Source organism: Coregonus clupeaformis, chromosome 17 (assembly GCF_020615455.1).
Source record: "Coregonus clupeaformis isolate EN_2021a chromosome 17, ASM2061545v1, whole genome shotgun sequence".
Classification (NCBI taxonomy): Eukaryota; Metazoa; Chordata; class Actinopteri; order Salmoniformes; family Salmonidae; genus Coregonus; species Coregonus clupeaformis.
Genome location: NC_059208.1, coordinates 71,550,306 through 71,568,523, shown reverse-complemented (window position 1 = coordinate 71,568,523; position 18,218 = coordinate 71,550,306). Strand labels below are relative to the sequence as shown.

The following is an 18,218-nucleotide window of genomic DNA, read 5'->3' as shown; positions in this document are numbered from 1 at the left end:
GAAATTTGCTCAGTACCCAAAATAATTAGAGGGAACATTTCTCACAACCTAAATGCTTTCAGCTGCTGGCCTCATGAAGGATATATAAGGCCCCACTGTTCAGCAAGAATAGGAGCAGGGCCAGTTTCATTCCGACGGCCATCAGGCTGCTGAACAGTGGGACATAGGACAGATGTGGGCCCAATACATGGCTGGACAGACTGTGAATATGTGTAATAACTTTCCAGTGGTTTTCCGAATTGCATGTATTATTATAGTCAATAGTGGAAAAAGTACCCAATTGTCATACTTGAGTAAAACTAAAGATACTTTAATAGAAAATTACTCAAGTAAAAGTGAGTCACCCAGTAAAGTACTACTTGAGTAAAAGTTTTAAAGTATTTGGTTTTAAATATACTTAAGTATCAAAAGTAAATGTAACTGCTAAAATGTACTTAATAAATAATTTAAAATTCCTTATATGGTGTTCAACCTTCCCAAGTTCTCTCACGTCACCCCACTCCTCCGCACACTCCACTGGCTTCCAGTTGAAGCTCGCATCTGCTACAAGACCATGGTGCTTGCCTACGGAGCTGTGAGGGGAATGGCACCTCCATACCTTCAGGCTCTGATCAGTCCCTACACCCAAACGAGGGCATTGCGTTCATCCACCTCTGGCCTGCTAGCCCCCCTACCTCTGCGGAAGCACAGTTCCCGCCCAGCCCAGTCAAAACTGTTCGCTGCTCTGGCACCCCAATGGTGGAACAAGCTCCCTCACGATGCCAGGACAGCGGAGTCACTCACCACCTTCCGGAGACACTTGAAACCCCACCTCTTTAAGGAATACCTGGGATAGGATAAAGTAATCCTTCTACCCCCCCTTACCCCACCCCAAAGAAGAAAAAAAAAAAAACATATTGTAAAGTGGTTATCCCACTGGCTATAAGGTGAATGCACCAATTTGTAAGTCGCTCTGGATAAGAGCGTCTGCTAAATGACGTAAATGTAAATGTAAAATGTCAATATTAAGCAAACCAGACGGTGCCATTTTATTTATTTATTTGTATTTATTTAATGATAGCCAGGGGCACACTCCCAACACTCAGACAATTTACAAATGAAGCATTTGTGTTTAGTATGTCCGCCAGATCAGAGGCAGTAAGGATTACCAGGGATGTTCTCTTGATAATTACGTGAATTTGACAATTTACCTGTCCTGTATTCAAAGAGAGTACTTTTGGGTGTCAGGGAAAATGTATGGAGTAAAAAGTCTTTAAAAATGTAGTAAAGTTAAAGTAGTTAAAAATATAAATAGTAAAGTACAGATACCCCCAAAAATGTACTTTAAAGTATTTTTACCTAAGTACTTTACACCACTGATTATAGTGTATTGTTTTTGTGTAATTTCAGCAAGCCATGACACCCACCATCTCAGATTGTTCTGAAATCGTTTCTGTAGTTAGAAGCGGATAAGATTAGCATTCCTGAAACATTTTTGTTTACATTTTATTTGATCTCTTGAGAAATTAAGCTAATTGATTGAACCCAAATTTGCCCTTTTCATTTGTAGGATTCACATAAAATCAAATCAAATCACATTTTATTTGTCACATGCGTCGAATACAACAGCTGTAGACCTTACTGTGAAATGCTTACTTACATGCCCTTAACCAACATTGCAGCTCAAGAAAGTATTTACTAAATATTTACTAAATAAACTAAAGTAAAAAAAAATTAAATAATCAAAAAGTAACACAAGAAAATTACATAACAATAACGAGGCTATATACAGTCTTGAGATGTTGCTTCAATACATCCACATAATTTCGGCTGGCAAGCCTTCCCATTCTTCCTCCAAACATAACGATTGTCATTATGGCCAAACGGTTCTATTTTTGTTTCATCAGACCAGAGGACATTTCTCCAAAAAGTACGATTTTTGTCCCCATGTGCAGTTGCAAACCGTAGTCTGGCTTTTTTATGGCAGTTTTGGAGCAGTGGCTTCTTCCTTGCTGAGCGGCCTTTCAGGTTATGGCGATATAGGACTCGTTTTACTGTAGATATAGATACCTTTGTACCTGTTTCCTCCAGCATCTTCACAAGGTCCTTTGCTGATGTTCTGGGATTGATTTGCACTTTTTCGCACCAAAGTACGTTCATCTCTAGGAGACAGAACGCGTCTCCTTCCTGAGCGGTATGACGGCTGCGTGGTCCCATGGTGTTTGTACTTGCGTACTATTGTTTGTACAGATGCACGTGGTACCTTCAGGCGTTTGGAAATTGCTCCCAAGGATGAACCAGACTTGTGGAGGTCTACAATATTCTTTCTGAGGTCTTGGCTGATTTCTTTTGATTTTCCCATGATGTCAAGCAAAGAGGCACTGAGTTTGAAGGTAGGCCTTGAAATACATCCACAGGTACACCTCCAATTGACTCAAATTATGTCAATTAGCCTATCAGAAGCTTCTAAAGCCATGACATAATTTTCTGGAATTTTCCAAGCTGTTTAAAGGCACAGTCAACTTAGTGTATGTAAACTTCTGACCCACTGGAATTGTGATACAGTGAATTATAAGTGAAATAATCTGTCTGAAAACAATTGTTGGAAAAATTACTTGTGTCATTCACAAAGTAGATGTCCTAACAGACTTGCCAAAACTATAGTTTGTTAACAAGAAATTTGTGGAGTGGTTAAAAAACTAGTTTTAATGACTCCAACCTAAGTGTATGTAAACTTCCGACTTCAACTGTAGGTGTTCCTTTTCTCCAGGTGTGAAAGGGCAGTGTGGAGTGCGATTGAGATTGCGTCATCTGTGGATCTGTTGGGGCGGTATGCGAATTGGAGTGGGTCTAGGGTTTCCGGGAAGATGGTGTTGATATGAGCCATGACCAACCTTTCAAAGCAATTAACGGCTACCGGCGTGTGTGCTACGGGGCGGTAGTCATTTAGGCAGGTTACCTTCGCTTTCTTGGGGACAGGGACTATGGTGGTCTGCTTGAAACCTGTTGGTATTACAAACTCAGTCAGGGGCAGGTTGAAAATGTCAGTGAAGACACTTGCCAGTTGGTCAGCGCATGCTCGGAGTACACGTCCTGGTAATCCGTCTGGCCCTGTTACCTTGTGAATATTGACCTGTTTAAAGGTCTTACTCACTTCGGCTATGGAGAGCGTGATCACACAGTTGTCCAGAACAGCTGGTGCTCTCATGCATGCTTCAGTGTTGCTTGCCTCGAAGCGAGCATAAAAGGCATTTAGCTCGTCTGGTAGGCTCGCGTCACTGGGCAGCTCGCGGCTGGGTTTCCCTTTGTAGTCCGTAATATTTTTCAAGCCCTGCCACATTCGACGAGTGTCAGAGCCGGTGTAGTAGGATTCAATCTTAGTCCTATATTGACGCTTTGCCTGTTTGATGGTTCGTCTGAGGGCATAGCGGGATTTCTTATAAGCGCACGGATTAGTGTCCCGCTCCTTGAAAGCGGCAGCTCTAGCCTTTAGCCCGGTGCGGATGTTGCCTGTAATCCATGGCTTCTGGTTGGGAAATGTACGTACGGTCACTGTGGGGTTGACGTTGTCAATGCACTTATTAATGAAGCCGGTGACTGAGGTGGTATACTCCTCAATGCCATTGGATGAATCCCGGAACATATTCCAGTCTTCCTGCTTTAGTTTTTGCTTGTAAGCAGGAATCAGAAGGATATAATTATTGTCAGATTTGCCAAATGGAGGGCAAGGGAGAGCTCTGTGTGTCGAGTAAAGGTGGTATAGAGTTTGTTTTCTTCTCCTCTGGTTGCATATGCAACATACTGGTAGAAATGAGGTCAAACGGATTAAGTTTCCCTGCATTAAAGTCCCCGGCCACTAGGAGCGCCGCTTCTGGATGAGCATTTTCTTGTTTGCTTATGGCCTTATACAGCTCGTTGAGTGCGGTCTTAGTGCCATTATCGGTTTGTGGTGATAAATAGATGGCTACGAATAATATAGATGAGAACTCTCTTTGTAGATAGTGTGGTCTGCTGCTTATCATGAGGTATTCTACCTTAGGCGAGCAATACCTCGAGACTTCTTTAATATTAGACATCATGCAACAGCAGTTATTGACAAATAGACACACACCCCCGCCCCTCGTCTTACCAGACGTAGCTGCTCTGTCCTGCCGATACACGGAGAAGCCAGCCAGCTCTATATTATCTGTGTCGTCGTTCAACCACGTCTCTGTGAAACAGAGTTGTGGTTTACCTACTTGTCGGCCGAATTCTTACAAGACACCCTGCCCTCCTCCCCATTTTCCTCCGTCTTTTCTTCACGCTGACGACAGGGATTTGGGCCTTGTCATGACAGAGCAGTATATCCTTCACGTCGGTCTCATTAAATAAAAGTTATTTTTGGTCCAGTTCGAGGTGAGTAATTGCTGTTCTGATGTCCAGAACCTCTTTCTGGTCATAAAAAACGGTAGCAGCAACATTATGTACAAAATTAGTTACAAACAATGCGAAAAAACTAACAAAATAGCACCGTTGGTTTGGAGCCCGTAAAACGGCAGCCATCCCCTCCGGCGCCATTTGTATGTCCTCAACAAATATAGAACCCAACATCCGATTTGGACCAAACTTCTTCTTACCATTGAGTAAGACATGAGGAATCCAATAAAATTGTCAAAAGCCACCCACAGGCCCCCCACACCAATCCCACCCCAACAACCAGTAAACAGTATCAGTTCAATTTGCCGTTGAAGCCGCTTGCATTCTTTACCATAAATTAGTGTGAAAGTACCAGGTTCTGCCCACTAGATGTCGCTGTTCCTGCTACTGCCACCACACTTGTTTATCCATTTTCTTGGTCTCTTGTGTTTATTAAATTGATCACAACATTTTCTTTGCAACTTCGGATAGAAAACCAATAGCTTTTGTTCATGATGAAAACAAGCTGAATTGGTCAATCCAGTCCTCCATGAATGCAATTCAGTTTGTCCTCCTCTTAGCTAGTGCTTCAACCCAACTCTCCTTGAATAGTCCAAGAAAATTGCAGCTCTCTGATAAGGCTATCTGCATGGTCAAAACTGATCTATTATATTGACAAGATAGTCGAGTGAGGGCTCTAACAATGGAAATGCATGTCCTCAAAGGCAGGTAGGCGAGAGGAGTCGAGATCAGGTGGAACCATTTTAGTCAATGAGAGGGCAGATGCGCGTGTGAACAACAGGCACAACTCCGCTAACTTTTTTTAAGTTGCCGAAATGCCACGTGCATTCATAACCTAACCATTACAAAACTTCCTGTCGATCAAAAGCCTTTCGTAGCAAATTAGCAATAAAACATTTTGTTGACCAAATTCGACACACTCATTGACCTCAATACAAAAATTCATTACTTCGTGATTTTATTTTGGTGGACAGATTTTGGCTGGAGTAAAACCCTCTCGCTCAGCCTCTTCCTCTGGTATGGCCCAAAACTTTGATGGAGAAATGGGCTAGTGACTCAAATGTTGACAACCCTAATAAAATGATAAACCATTGCATGGCAGTCATAATGATATTCAATTCAATTATTAGAAAACATCTCTATGTAGTGCGATTAGTGAGATTTACCGTTAAACCCAACCCAATACCATTCCAAAACACTATACAGTGTGTTTGGAACTTTTCTACCATTGAAGACCATTAGAGACCATATTATTGAAACCATTAACTGCTGTAACCTAATGGTTTGCTTGTTCGCCAGTAATGGTCTAACTCAGCGGTCTCCAACAGGTCGATCGCAAGCTACCAGTAGCTCGCAGCCCACCTATGAGTATCTTGCCAAACAATTCTGAAAGTACATGCAATGTTCACGTGTTCCACCAGAAAACTTTCATAAACAAATCTCACAAGTATCAGACAACGCAAGTTCCCAGCCACTATCTAATCAACGCAACAATAACATTATCCTACCCCTGGTTAGCCACTATTGGCTTAAAAAGCCAAACCTAACACTATCTGCTAATTAATTTTCAGCAATATTGCCACTGTCTGCCTGTGTGGTGCGCGCGTTTGTCCCATCACTCCATGTGTAGCCAGTTGATGTGATAAGTCTTGTGGGTTGACCGATACTTTCCCCAAAACCTTCTCAATTAAATGTTAACTGCAGAGTAGTCTTACCTGGCAGAAGTATATCATGAGTAAGTATATCATTTGTATCTATTTGTTATTTGCAAACTTTGCCATGAAATGAGCAGCAGCAGTACAGAACCATTGCTAGACCGGCACATTCCTCACTCGCTATATGAGCAATTAAAGGGTCAGATGCGCAGTTAAAGGGGAATTACATTACATTTGTTTGTTTTCTTCCAGACCTAAAATAAATTGTATTCTGATGTGATGTAAGCATTGACATGGACTCAGAACATCCCATTTTGTTTTTTCTCTATGAACAATTGTAATTTTGAGAGTGAAAAACAAAAAAAATCTAAAACCAGAAAAAATTTAACTGAACATTAATTTGGAAAAATATCAAACAGAATTTTATAGGCCCCCTCTTAGTTATTTATTAACTATTATTTTACCAGGAATATTGACAGACAACATAGTGCACTACTTTCTCTTGTACACTAATGACCCGGGAAGAGTTGCAGGGGAGAGGAGAAGAGAAGAATGTACCTATTTGAAAGCTAGAAAAAATGAGTAGCTCGTGACATTTTTCATTTTTTAAAAGTAGCTCTCATGCTAGAAAAGGTTGTAGACCCCTGGTCTAACTAATCAAGGCATTTTTTTTGAAGGGAATAAACCACACACAGAGGGGGCTGTTTCCTGGACACACATTAAGCCTACGAGAAGGACAAACTGCTTTCATAGAGGACTGGTTTGAATTGGGAGGATGACCAAACGCTATTGGTTTTCTACTCAAAGTTGGAAAGAAAATGTTGTGATTCATTTAATAAACACGAGACCAGCAAAATAGATAAAATGGTGTTGTGGCAGTAGCAGGAACAGCAGCATCTAGAGGGCAAAACATGGTACTTTCACACTCATTTATGGTCAATAATGCAAGCTAATTTCTCTAAACGGGAAAAGAAACATCATCAGATTCACAGGGAATACATTACAAAGATGAAGAAGCAGCTCCATACTACTTGTCAGACATAGAGAACTGATACTGTATACTAGTTGTTGTGGTGTGGGGGGTCCATGGGTGGCTTTTGATCATTTTAATGGATTAGTCGTCTTACTCATTCTTAGGAAGAATGATGTTCCAAATTGAATGTTGGGTAATATATTTATTGAAAATTATATGAATCCTATAAATTCAAATGGCCAATTTGGGTGCAACCAATTAGCTTAATTTCTCAGATCAAATTGTATTTCAACAAAATAAGGTCTCAGGAATGCTAATCTTATCTAACTACAGAAACTATTTCTGAACAATCTGAGATGGTCGTGTCAATCCTGTTTTTATAATAATAATGTAAAAAAATTGGTGGAATTTCAATGTAAATGCACATTTCGGCGATGTTACCGGGTAATAGCCCATCGGGAGTTTTGCTTTGACAAAGGCTACTGCCAACATTCTCTTTTGCATGCTGTTCAAAAGATATACAGTTGAAGTCGGAAGTTTACGTACACTTAGGTTGGAGTCATTAAAACTCGTTTTTCAACCACTCCACACATTTCTTGTTAACAAACTATAGTTTTGGCAAATCGGTTAGGACATCTACTTTGTGCATGACACAAGTAATTTTTCCAACAATTGTTTACAGACAGATTATTTCACTTATAATTCACTGTATCACAATTCCAGTGGGTCAGAAGTTTACATACACTAAGTTGACTGTGCCTTTAAACAGCTTGGAAAATTCCAGAAAATGATGTAATGGCTTTAGATGCTTCTGATAGGCTAATTGACATCATTTGAGTCAATTGGAGGTGTACCTGTGGATGTATTTCAAGGCCTACCTTCAAACTCAGTGCCTCTTTGCATGGGAAAATCAAAATAAATCAGCCAAGACCTCAGAAAAAAAAGTGTAGACCTCCACAAGTCTGGTTCATCCTTGGGAGCAATTTCCAAACGCCTGAAGGTACCACGTGCATCTGTACAAACAATAGTATGCAAGTACAAACACCATGGGACCACGCAGCCGTCATACCGCTCATGAAGGAGACGCGTTCTGTCTCCTAGAGATGAATGTACTTTGGTGCAAATCAATCCCAGAACAACAGCAAAGGACCTTGTGAAGATGCTGGAGGAAACGGGTACAAAAGTATCTATATTCACAGTAAAATGAGTCCTATATCGACATAACCTGAAAGGCCGCTCAGCAAGGAAGAAGCCACTGCTCCAAAACCACCATAAAAAAGCCAGACTACGGTTTGCAACTGCACATGGGGACAAAAATCCTACTTTTTGGAGAAATGTCCTCTGGTCTGATGAAGCAAAAATAGAACTGTTTGGCCATAATTACCATCGTTATGTTTTGAGGAAAAAGGGGGTACTTGCAAGCCGAAGAACACCATCCCAACCGTGAAGCACGGGGTTGGCAGCATCATGCTGTGGGGGTGCTTTGCTGCAGGAGGGACTGGTGCACTTCACAAAATAGATGGCATCATGAGGAAAGAAAATTGTGTGGATATATTAAAGCAACATCTCAAGACATCAGTCAGGAAATTAAAGCTTGGTGGCAAATGGTTCTTCCAAATGGACAATGACCCCAAGCATACTTCCAAAGTTGTGGCAAAATGGCTTAAGGACAACAAAGTCAAGGTATTGGAGTGGCCATCACAAAGCCCTTACCTCAATCCTATAGAACATTTGTGGGCAGAACTGAAAAAGCGTGTGCGAGCAAGGAGGCCTACAAACCTGACTCAATTACACCAGCTCTGTCAGGAGAATGGGCCAAAATTCACCCAACTTATTGTGGGAAGCTTGTGGAAGGCTACCTGAAACGTTTGACCCAAGTTAAACAATTTAAAGGCAATGCTACCGAATACTAATTGAGTGTATATAAACTTCTGACCCACTGGGAATATTTTTCTGACATTTCACATTCTGCACTGGTGGTGCCCCGATCCCGCAGCTGAATCAACTTTAGGAGACGGTCCTGGCGCTTGCTGGACTTTCTTGGGCGCCCTGAAGCCTTCTTCACAACAATTGAACCTCTCTCCTTGAAGTTCTTGATGATCCAATAAATGGTTGATTTAGGTACAATCTTACTAGCAGCAATATCCTTGCCTGTGAAGCCCTTTTTGTGCAAAGCAATGATGACGGCACGTGTTTCCTTGCAGGTAACCATGGTTAACAGAGGAAGAACAATGAATTCAAGCACCACCCTCCTTTTAAAGCTTCCAGTCTGTTATTCTAACTCAATCAGCATGACAGAGTGATCTCCAGCCTTGTCCTCGTCAACACTCACCTGTGTTAACGAGAGAATAACTGACATGATGTCAGCTGGTCCTTTTGTGGCAGGGCTGAAATGCAGTGGAAATGTGTTTTTGGGATTAAGTTCATTTTCATGGCAAAGAGGGACTTTGCAATTAATTACAATTCATCTGATCACTCTTCATAACATTCAGGAGTATATGCAAATTGCCATCATAAAAACTGAGACAGCAGACTTTGTGAAAATGTATATTTGTGTCATTCTCAAAACTTTTGACCACGACTGTAGGTGGGGGCGGGCGGTACATCCTGTATAAACACAAGCTCACTTCCTTGACAACAGCTCTGCACTGCTCCGCGAAGCGCAAGAAGTATGAATTCCCTGACTTCTGCTGAGGCCATATCACCTTAAATGCTGCATGGCCAATGCAGACATCGGATTGACCATGTACCCAGATGCACAATGCACTTCTCTCTCCAGAGAGTCTTCCCGTTCTCATTGTCTGAGTGGACACATTGTTTACAGAGTGCACAACCTATGCTACACTTGTGAGAAACAAGTTTTGGTATATTTCATTCCATTTACGAGTTTTGTCAATTTAGTCATTGTCTTTTGTTTGGAGCACTCCTGTCAATGTTGACTCCTCCTTGTCTCTCCCGAGTGGCGCAGTGGTCTAAGGCACTGCATCGCAGTGCTAGCTGTGCCACTAGAGATCCTGGTTCGAATCCAGGCTCTGTCGTAGCCGGCCGCGACCGGGAGACCCATGGGGCGACGCACAATTGGCCCAGCGTCGTCCATGGTAGGTGAGGGAATGGCCGGCAGGGGATGTAGCTCAGTTGGTAGAGCATGGCGTTTGCAACGCCAGGGTTGTGGGTTCGATAAAATAATGTATGCGCTAACTGTAAGTCGCTCTGGATAAGAGCGTCTGCTAAATGACTAAAATGTAAATGTAATGTTGAGTAAGGACGCGCACGCATAGAAGTAGGCCTATAGGCTACCTGGCCTGCGCGCAAATGTAGGAATATATATATGCCCATTTTGGGATCTGATAGTATTTCTGATTTGGTTTAACGCACCACCACTAATGACCTGTGGAGCTTCTCAAAGTAATGTTTTTTTCACCTCAAACAGCAAGCAAACAAAGTCTGTTTTTACTTCCATTGAGAATTACAATAGTTCCTCAATGTACATTGGGGGAAAAAAGTATTTAGTCAGCCACCAATTGTGCAAGTTCTCCCACTTAAAAAGATGAGAGAGGCCTGTAATTTTCATCATAGGTACACGTCAACTATGACAGACAAAATGAGAAAAATAAATCCAGAAAATCACATTGTAGGATTTTTAATGAATTTATTTGCAAATTATGGTGGAAAATAAGTATTTGGTCAATAACAAAAGTTTCTCAATACTTTGTTATATACCCTTTGTTGGCAATGACACAGGTCAAACGTTTTCTGTAAGTCTTCACAAGGTTTTCACACACTGTTGCTGGTATTTTGGCCCATTCCTCCATGCAGATCTCCTCTAGAGCAGTGATGTTTTGGGGCTGTCGCTGGGCAACACGGACTTTCAACTCCCTCCAAAGATTTTCTATGGGGTTGAGATCTGGAGACTGGCTAGGCCACTCCAGGACCTTGAAATGCTTCTTACGAAGCCACTCCTTCGTTGCCCGGGCGGTGTGTTTGGGATCATTGTCATGCTGAAAGACCCAGCCACGTTTAATCTTCAATGCCCTTGCTGATGGAAGGAGGTTTTCACTCAAAATCTCACGATACATGGCCCCATTCATTCTTTCTTTTACACGGATCAGTCGTCCTGGTCCCTTTGCAGAAAAACAGCCCCAAAGCATGATGTTCCACCCCCATGCTTCACAGTAGGTATGGTGTTATTTGGATGCAACTCAGCATTCTTTGTCCTCCAAACACGACAAGTTTAGTTTTTACCAAAAAGTTATATTTTGGTTTCATCTGACCATATGACATTCTCCCAATCCTCTTCTGGATCATCCAAATGCACTCTAGCAAACTTCAGACGGGCCTGGACATGTACTGGCTTAAGCAGGGGGACACGTCTGGCACTGCAGGATTTGAGTCCCTGGCGGCGTAGTGTGTTACTGATGGTAGGCTTTGTTACTTTGGTCCCAGCTCTCTGCAGGTCATTCACTAGGTCCCGCCGTGTGGTTCTGGGATTTTTGCTCACCGTTCTTGTGATCATTTTGACCCCACGGGGTGAGATCTTGCGTGGAGCCCCAGATCGAGGGAGATTATCAGTGGTCTTGTATGTCTTCCATTTCCTAATAATTGCTCCCACAGTTGATTTCTTCAAACCAAGCTGCTTACCTATTGCAGATTCAGTCTTCCCAGCCTGGTGCAGGTCTAGAATTTTGTTTCTGGTGTCCTTTGACAGCTCTTTGGTCTTGGCCATAGTGGAGTTTGGAGTGTGACTGTTTGAGGTTGTGGACAGGTGTCTTTTATACTGATAACAAGTTCAAACAGGTGCCATTAATACATGTAACGAGTGGAGGACAGAGGAGCCTCTTAAAGAAGAAGTTACAGGTCTGTGAGAGCCAGAAATCTTGCTTGTTTGTAGGTGACCAAATACTTATTTTCCACCATAATTTGCAAATAAATTCATAAAAAATCCTACAATGTGATTTACTGGATTTTTTTCTCTCAATTTGTCTGTCATAGTTGACGTGTACCTATGATGAAAATTACAGGCCTCTCTCATATTTTTAAGTGGGAGAACTTGCACAATTGGTGGCTGACTAAATACTTTTTTCCCCCACTGTATTTAAAAAATCTTGCCAGCTCTCTCGGTTTCGATAACCACTCAGCGTGAAAGGGAAAAACATCATGCTCTGATCCAGTGGAAACGTCATAAAATAGGCCTATCTGATTACTTCTTATCAGTGCTTGACTTGGACTGAAATAGGTTCCGGTACTCATTTTGGGTGCTGGTACTGTTTTATATTTAGGTGCAGGAGCTCCACAATAGTTTTGAGCTAATATTCTATAAGAGGAACAGGAGCTCAAGCAGTAGAACATTTAAGTTGCCGGTACTCAGCTCCTGTGAGCTACTGCCCAAATCAAGCAATGCTTCTTATCCCTTGCGCAAATAGCCTACAGCTGTGTCTGTCCCGAGCTCACTGGCGCAGAAAGTCTGAGGACCCAGAATATTTTATACAATGTTGCAAGTTCGCTAGCTCAAGCTTCAGGCCAGACCCATGTTAATAGTTGATACAATGTTTCAAGTTTGTCGCAATGTGTAGCCAATGTGATTTATAAGATATGTATTTTTATCAGGATATTTTCTACCTGCAGGCTACAATGTTTTTATTTGTCTTTATGTAGGCAATTTTTACATAGTTGGCAATGGCAATATAAGTTACTTTTTAGGTTTGTATCATTTCATTTAGATTTGGATAGCATTTTCATTAACCACATGAAAATGATTTTGAGATATGAAGACATTATTATAAATTAATTGAAACTGTTTCACGAAAATGTGCATACAAAAACCATAACTGGCACGCATATCGGTAGAAATGGTAAGATAAATTGGCATTCAACATGAGAAAGGTTGTCGACTCCTCGTGTAGCCTATTACCGGCAACTTCAGGAGAGTAATGGCAGAATCTGCGAAAGCCAGCAGGAGCGGCAGGAGAATAGTTGGGTCAGGTATATATTTTTTTATTCTGTTATCTAGATCTCTGGCTCCCTCTTGAGGCAGTTGTCTTATTTCATCAAAACGTAAGCTTAAAGCATCAGACAAGCTCAATGCATATAGTTTATTTTATTAAAACACAAAGGGTGTGTCTATATATGGAAAAATACACGTTTAAGAATTTCGACCAATCGATTTATTTGGGTCGGGACAGTCCTAATGCACAAGCACCTTTTTCCATACTCCTATCGAATAAATAATTGTATTAAGTCATACACAGGTTTTACTGTGCATGAAGTTTCAAATGCATTCTGTCATTACTAAATGTGTAATGTGATAGGTATTTTAACATTACTATTTTTTTAACACACACACACACAAAAATCAGTCTTCCCCAAATGAAGGGAATGATGATACAATCTTTATTGAAAGTGAATTTTATTTCATTGGTCTTCAACTCGTGGCTCAGACACTTAATTCACGATAAATGGAGTTAGCCCTGAGTTAGCCTGAGCCGGAGCAGGTTAGTTCTGAAGGATTCGTTGACATAGAAATTGACCTGGCTAAAAGGTGAGCCACTTTCGTGTTACTGGTTATCCCGAGTTTAACTCAGATTTGACCAAATTTACCTCGCTAACTCAAACCAAGTACGTAGCATAGGGCTCTGGGGTGTGAAAATTCCTGCTGCAGCTGATGATGCAATTTTACCCAACCAATAAAAAAACATTTCACAATAATAAACCTTTATGTTCCCTAAATCTGTATTTTTAAGAACATGCCACCACTGTTTTTGGATAATAAATCCACCACGGCAACTTCAACTCTACTATCTTGACTGTGATCTTAACAACAATAATGATATTGTTTTTGTTCATCTGCAGAATTGCCAGTAGAATTAAACACTGCATCATCATGGGCCGCCTGGACGGGAAAGTCATTGTGTTGTCAGCAGGAGCCCAGGGCATTGGAAGAGCTGCAGCCATTGTAATTTTTACTTAATTTACCTTTCACCACACCGCTAGGCTACATTTGCTAAACAAATATACACTGAGTGTACAATACATTAGGAACACCTTAATGAGTTGCACCCCCTTTTGCCCTCAGAACAGCCTCAATTCGTCGGGGCATGGACTTTACAAGGTGTTGAAAGCGTTCCACAGGGATGCTGGCCCATGTTGACTCCAATGCTTCCCACAGTTGTGTCAAGTTGGCTAGATGTCCTTTGGGTGGTGGACCATTCTTGATACACACAGAAAACTGTTGAGCATGAAAAACCCTGCAGTGTTGCAGTTCTTGACACACTCAAACCGGTGTGCCTGGCACCCACTACCATACCCCGTTCAAAGGCACTTAAATATTTTGTCTTGCCCATTGTCAGTAGTTCCGATGTGGATGTGGTGGAGGAGTCAGGCGCAGGACACAGAGGATACGTCCAAAAGACTTTAATAGTCCAAAGAGCAACAAACAAAACACGACCTCGAAAACAGACGAGGCGAGGCAATTACGCAAACACGCGTAAACAATAATCCCAAACATAGACAGAGTACCGACACGCAGCTCTGCACGACAGGCAGAAAATAACAACACACAATCAGACTAATGCAAAACAAGGAACTTATAAGACAAGTAATCAACACACAAATGGACACAGGTGTAAAAGACAGACAAAAGCAATCACACTACGAAACATAGAGCGGTGGCAGCTAGTACTCCGGGGACGGCGAACGCCGAAGCCTGCCCGAACCAGGAGGAGGAGCAGTCTCGGCAGAATCCGTGACAGTACCCCCCCCTTGAGCCGCGCGCCGACCCCGGCCTCGGGGACGGCCAGGAGGACGCGGACCCGGGCGCGTGGGATGCCCACGGTGGAACTCAGTCAGGAGGGATGGATCGAGGATGTCCCTCCTGGGCACCCAGCACCGTTCCTCCGGACCGTACCCCTCCCAATCCACGAGATACTGGAGACCACTCATCCGGCGCCTCGAGTCCAAGATGGTCCGGACCCTGTACGCCGGGGCCCCCTCGATGTCCAAAGGGGGCGGAGGGGTCTCTCCTATCTCATCTTCTTGGAGTGGGCCAGCTACCACCGGCCTGAGAAGAGACACATGGAACGAGGGGTTAATATTTTTGTACTCTATAGGCAGTTGTAACCTGTAACACACCTCGTTCAATCTTCTCAGGACTTTGAAGGGCCCCACAAACCGCCGACCCAGCTTCCGGCAGGGCAGGCGGAGGGGCAGGTTTCGAGTCGAGAGCCAGACTCGATCTCCCGGTGCGTACACCGGTCCCTCACTGCGGTGGCGATCGGCGCTCGCCTTTTGTTGACGGATGGCACGCTGCAGATGGACATGGGCAGCGTCCCACGTCTCCTCCGAGCGCCGAATCCACTCGTCCACCGCAGGGGCCTCGATCTGGCTCTCGTGCCATGGTGCCAGGACCAGCTGATAACCTAAAACACACTGGAAAGGTGTTAAATTGGTGGAGGAGTGGCGGAGAGAGTTCTGGGCCATCTCTGCCCAGGGGATGAACCTAGACCACTCCTCCGGCCGGTCCCGGCAATAGGACCTCAAAAACCTACCCACATCCTGGTTGACACGTTCCACCTGCCCATTGCTCTCTGGGTGGTACCCCGAGGTAAGGCTTACCGAGACCCCCAATCGTTCCATGAACGCCCCCCAAACTCTGGAGGTGAACTGGGGACCTCGGTCAGACACAATATCCTCGGGGACCCCATAGTGCCGGAACACATGGGTAAATAGGGCCTCAGCGGTTTGTAGGGCAGTAGGGAGACCCGGCATTGGAAGGAGACGACAGGCCTTGGAAAACCGATCCACAACGACCAAAATGGTGGTATTCCCCTGGGAGGGGGGTAGGTCGGTTACAAAATCCACCGATAGGTGGGACCATGGTCGTTGTGGAACGGGCAGGGGATGTAACTTACCCCTGGGCAAATGTCTAGGCGCCTTACACTGGGCACACACCGAGCAGGAGGAGACATAAACCCTCACATCCTTAGCTAACGTTGGCCACCAGTATTTCATGCTAAGACAGTGCACGGTCCGGCCAATACCTGGATGTCCAGAGGAGGGTGATGTATGAGCCCAATAAATAAGACGATCACGAACCTCGAGCGGAACGTACGTCCGCCCCACAGGACACTCCGGGGGAGTAGGGTCGGTACGCAGTGCCCGCTCGATTTCCGCATCGACCTCCCATACCACCGGAGCCACCAAACAAGACTCCGGCAGAATGGAAGTAGGCTCGTTGGACCTCTCCTCTGTGTCATACCGCCGGGACAGGGGCGTCTGCCTTACCATTCTGGGACCCTGGGATGTATGTGATCTTAAAAACAAACCGGGTTAGGAACATGTTCCACCTAGCCTGACGAGGGTTCAATCTCCTAGCTGCCCGGATGTACTCCAGGTTACGGTGATCAGTCAGAATGAGGAAAGGGTGTTGAGCCCCCTCAAGCCAATGCCTCCACACCTTTAGGGCCTGGACTACGGCTAACAGCTCCCTGTCCCCAACGTCATAGTTGCGCTCCGCCGAGCTGAGCTTCTTGGAGTAGAACGCACAGGGGCGGAGTTTAGGTGGCGTGCCGGACCGTTGTGACAGGACTGCCCCAATACCGGTCTCGGACGCGTCTACCTCTACTTGGAATGGTAAAGAGGGATCCGGATGCGCCAGCACCGGGGCCGAGGTGAACAGGTTCTTCAGTTTGACAAATGCCCTGTCCGCCTCAGCCTACCACTGCAAACGAACCGGACCCCCCTTTAGCAGGGACGTAATGGGAGCTGCAACTTGTCCAAAACCCCAAATAAACCTCCGGTAGTAATTAGCAAAACCCAAGAACTGCTGCACCTCTTTTACAGTGGTTGGAGTTTGCCAATTACGCACGGCCGATCTACGGTCTACCTCTATCTCCACACCAGACGCGGACAACCGATAACCCAAAAAGGAGACGGACTCCTGGAAGAACAGGCATTTCTCTGCCTTGACATACAAGTCATGCTCCAACAGTCTTCTCAACACTCGGCGCACCAGGGCTACATGCTCGGCTCGTGTAGAAGAGTACACTAGGATGTCGTCGATGTACACTACTACACCCTGCCCATGCATGTCCCGGAAAATCTCGTCAACGAAGGATTGGAAGACTGAAGGAGCATTCATTAACCCGTATGGCATGACGAGATACTCGTAATGACCCGAGGTGGTGCTAAATGCTGTTTTCCATTCATCCCCCTCCCTAATGCGCACCAGATTGTACGCGCTCCTGAGATCCAACTTTGTGAAGAACTGCGCTCCGTGTAACGACTCTGTCATAGTCGCAATCAGTGGAAGTGGGTAACTGTACTTAACTGTGATCTGATTGAGACTACGGTAATCAATACACGGGCGCAATCCCCCGTCCTTCTTCTTCACAAAGAAGAAACTCGAGGAAACCGGGGAAGTGGAGGACCGTATGTATCCCTGTGCCAAGGACTCGGCTATGTAAGTCTCCATAGCCGCTGTCTCCTCTTGAGACAGGGGATACACACGACTCCGTGGAAGAGCCGCTCCTGTTTGGAGATTTATCGCACAGTCCCCCTGTCTATGAGGAGGTAGCCGTGTTGCCCTCGATTTGCTGAACACAAGTGCTAAGTCCTCATACTCAGGGGGAATGCGCAGTGCGGGCACTTGGTTCGGACTCTCTACCGAGGTCGCCCCTACGGAAACACCTAGACATCTCCCTACACACTGGGCAGACCACTCCATAAGAGCCCTCTGTTGCCACGCAATGGTAGGATCATGGGTGCTTAACCAGGGAAGCCCCAACACCACGGGTACGCAGGAGAGTCAATCAGATAAAACTGAATGATCTCCTCATGACCCCCCTGCGTCGTCATCGTCAGTGGTGCTGTGACCTCCCTGATCAGGCCCGACCCCAACGGCCGGCTGTCTAAGGCGTGGACAGGAAATGAAGCTTCTACCGGCCGAAGGGGAATTCCTAACCTACAACAAAATGCCCGATCAATAAAGTTCCCAGCTGCGCCTGAATCTACTAGCGCCTTATGCTGGGAATGAGGTGCCACCTGTGGAAATCTCACAGGAATACTCATGTGACCAACAGAAAGCTCTGGGTAAGTGGGGCGCCTACTCACCTGGAAATGACTCCCCAGTGCGTGACCTGTTGTCCCCTCTCCCCAGGAGACCCTCCCCAGCACCTGGCCGCGGTGTGTCCTCCACGACCACA

General features: G+C 44.5%; 1 protein-coding gene across 1 annotated transcript in view; it reads left to right on the top strand.

Annotated features, from left to right (window-relative positions):
* Nucleotides 1–18,218, top strand: part of LOC121572331 (3-hydroxybutyrate dehydrogenase type 2) — a 64,227-nt gene that overhangs the window by 10,291 nt on the left and 35,718 nt on the right. The window contains exon 2 of the mRNA XM_041884397.2: nt 13,870–13,972. Within this exon, the coding sequence (XP_041740331.2) occupies nt 13,901–13,972 (72 nt within the window). The 5' untranslated portion in view covers nt 13,870–13,900. The remainder of the gene's footprint in view (nt 1–13,869; nt 13,973–18,218) is intronic.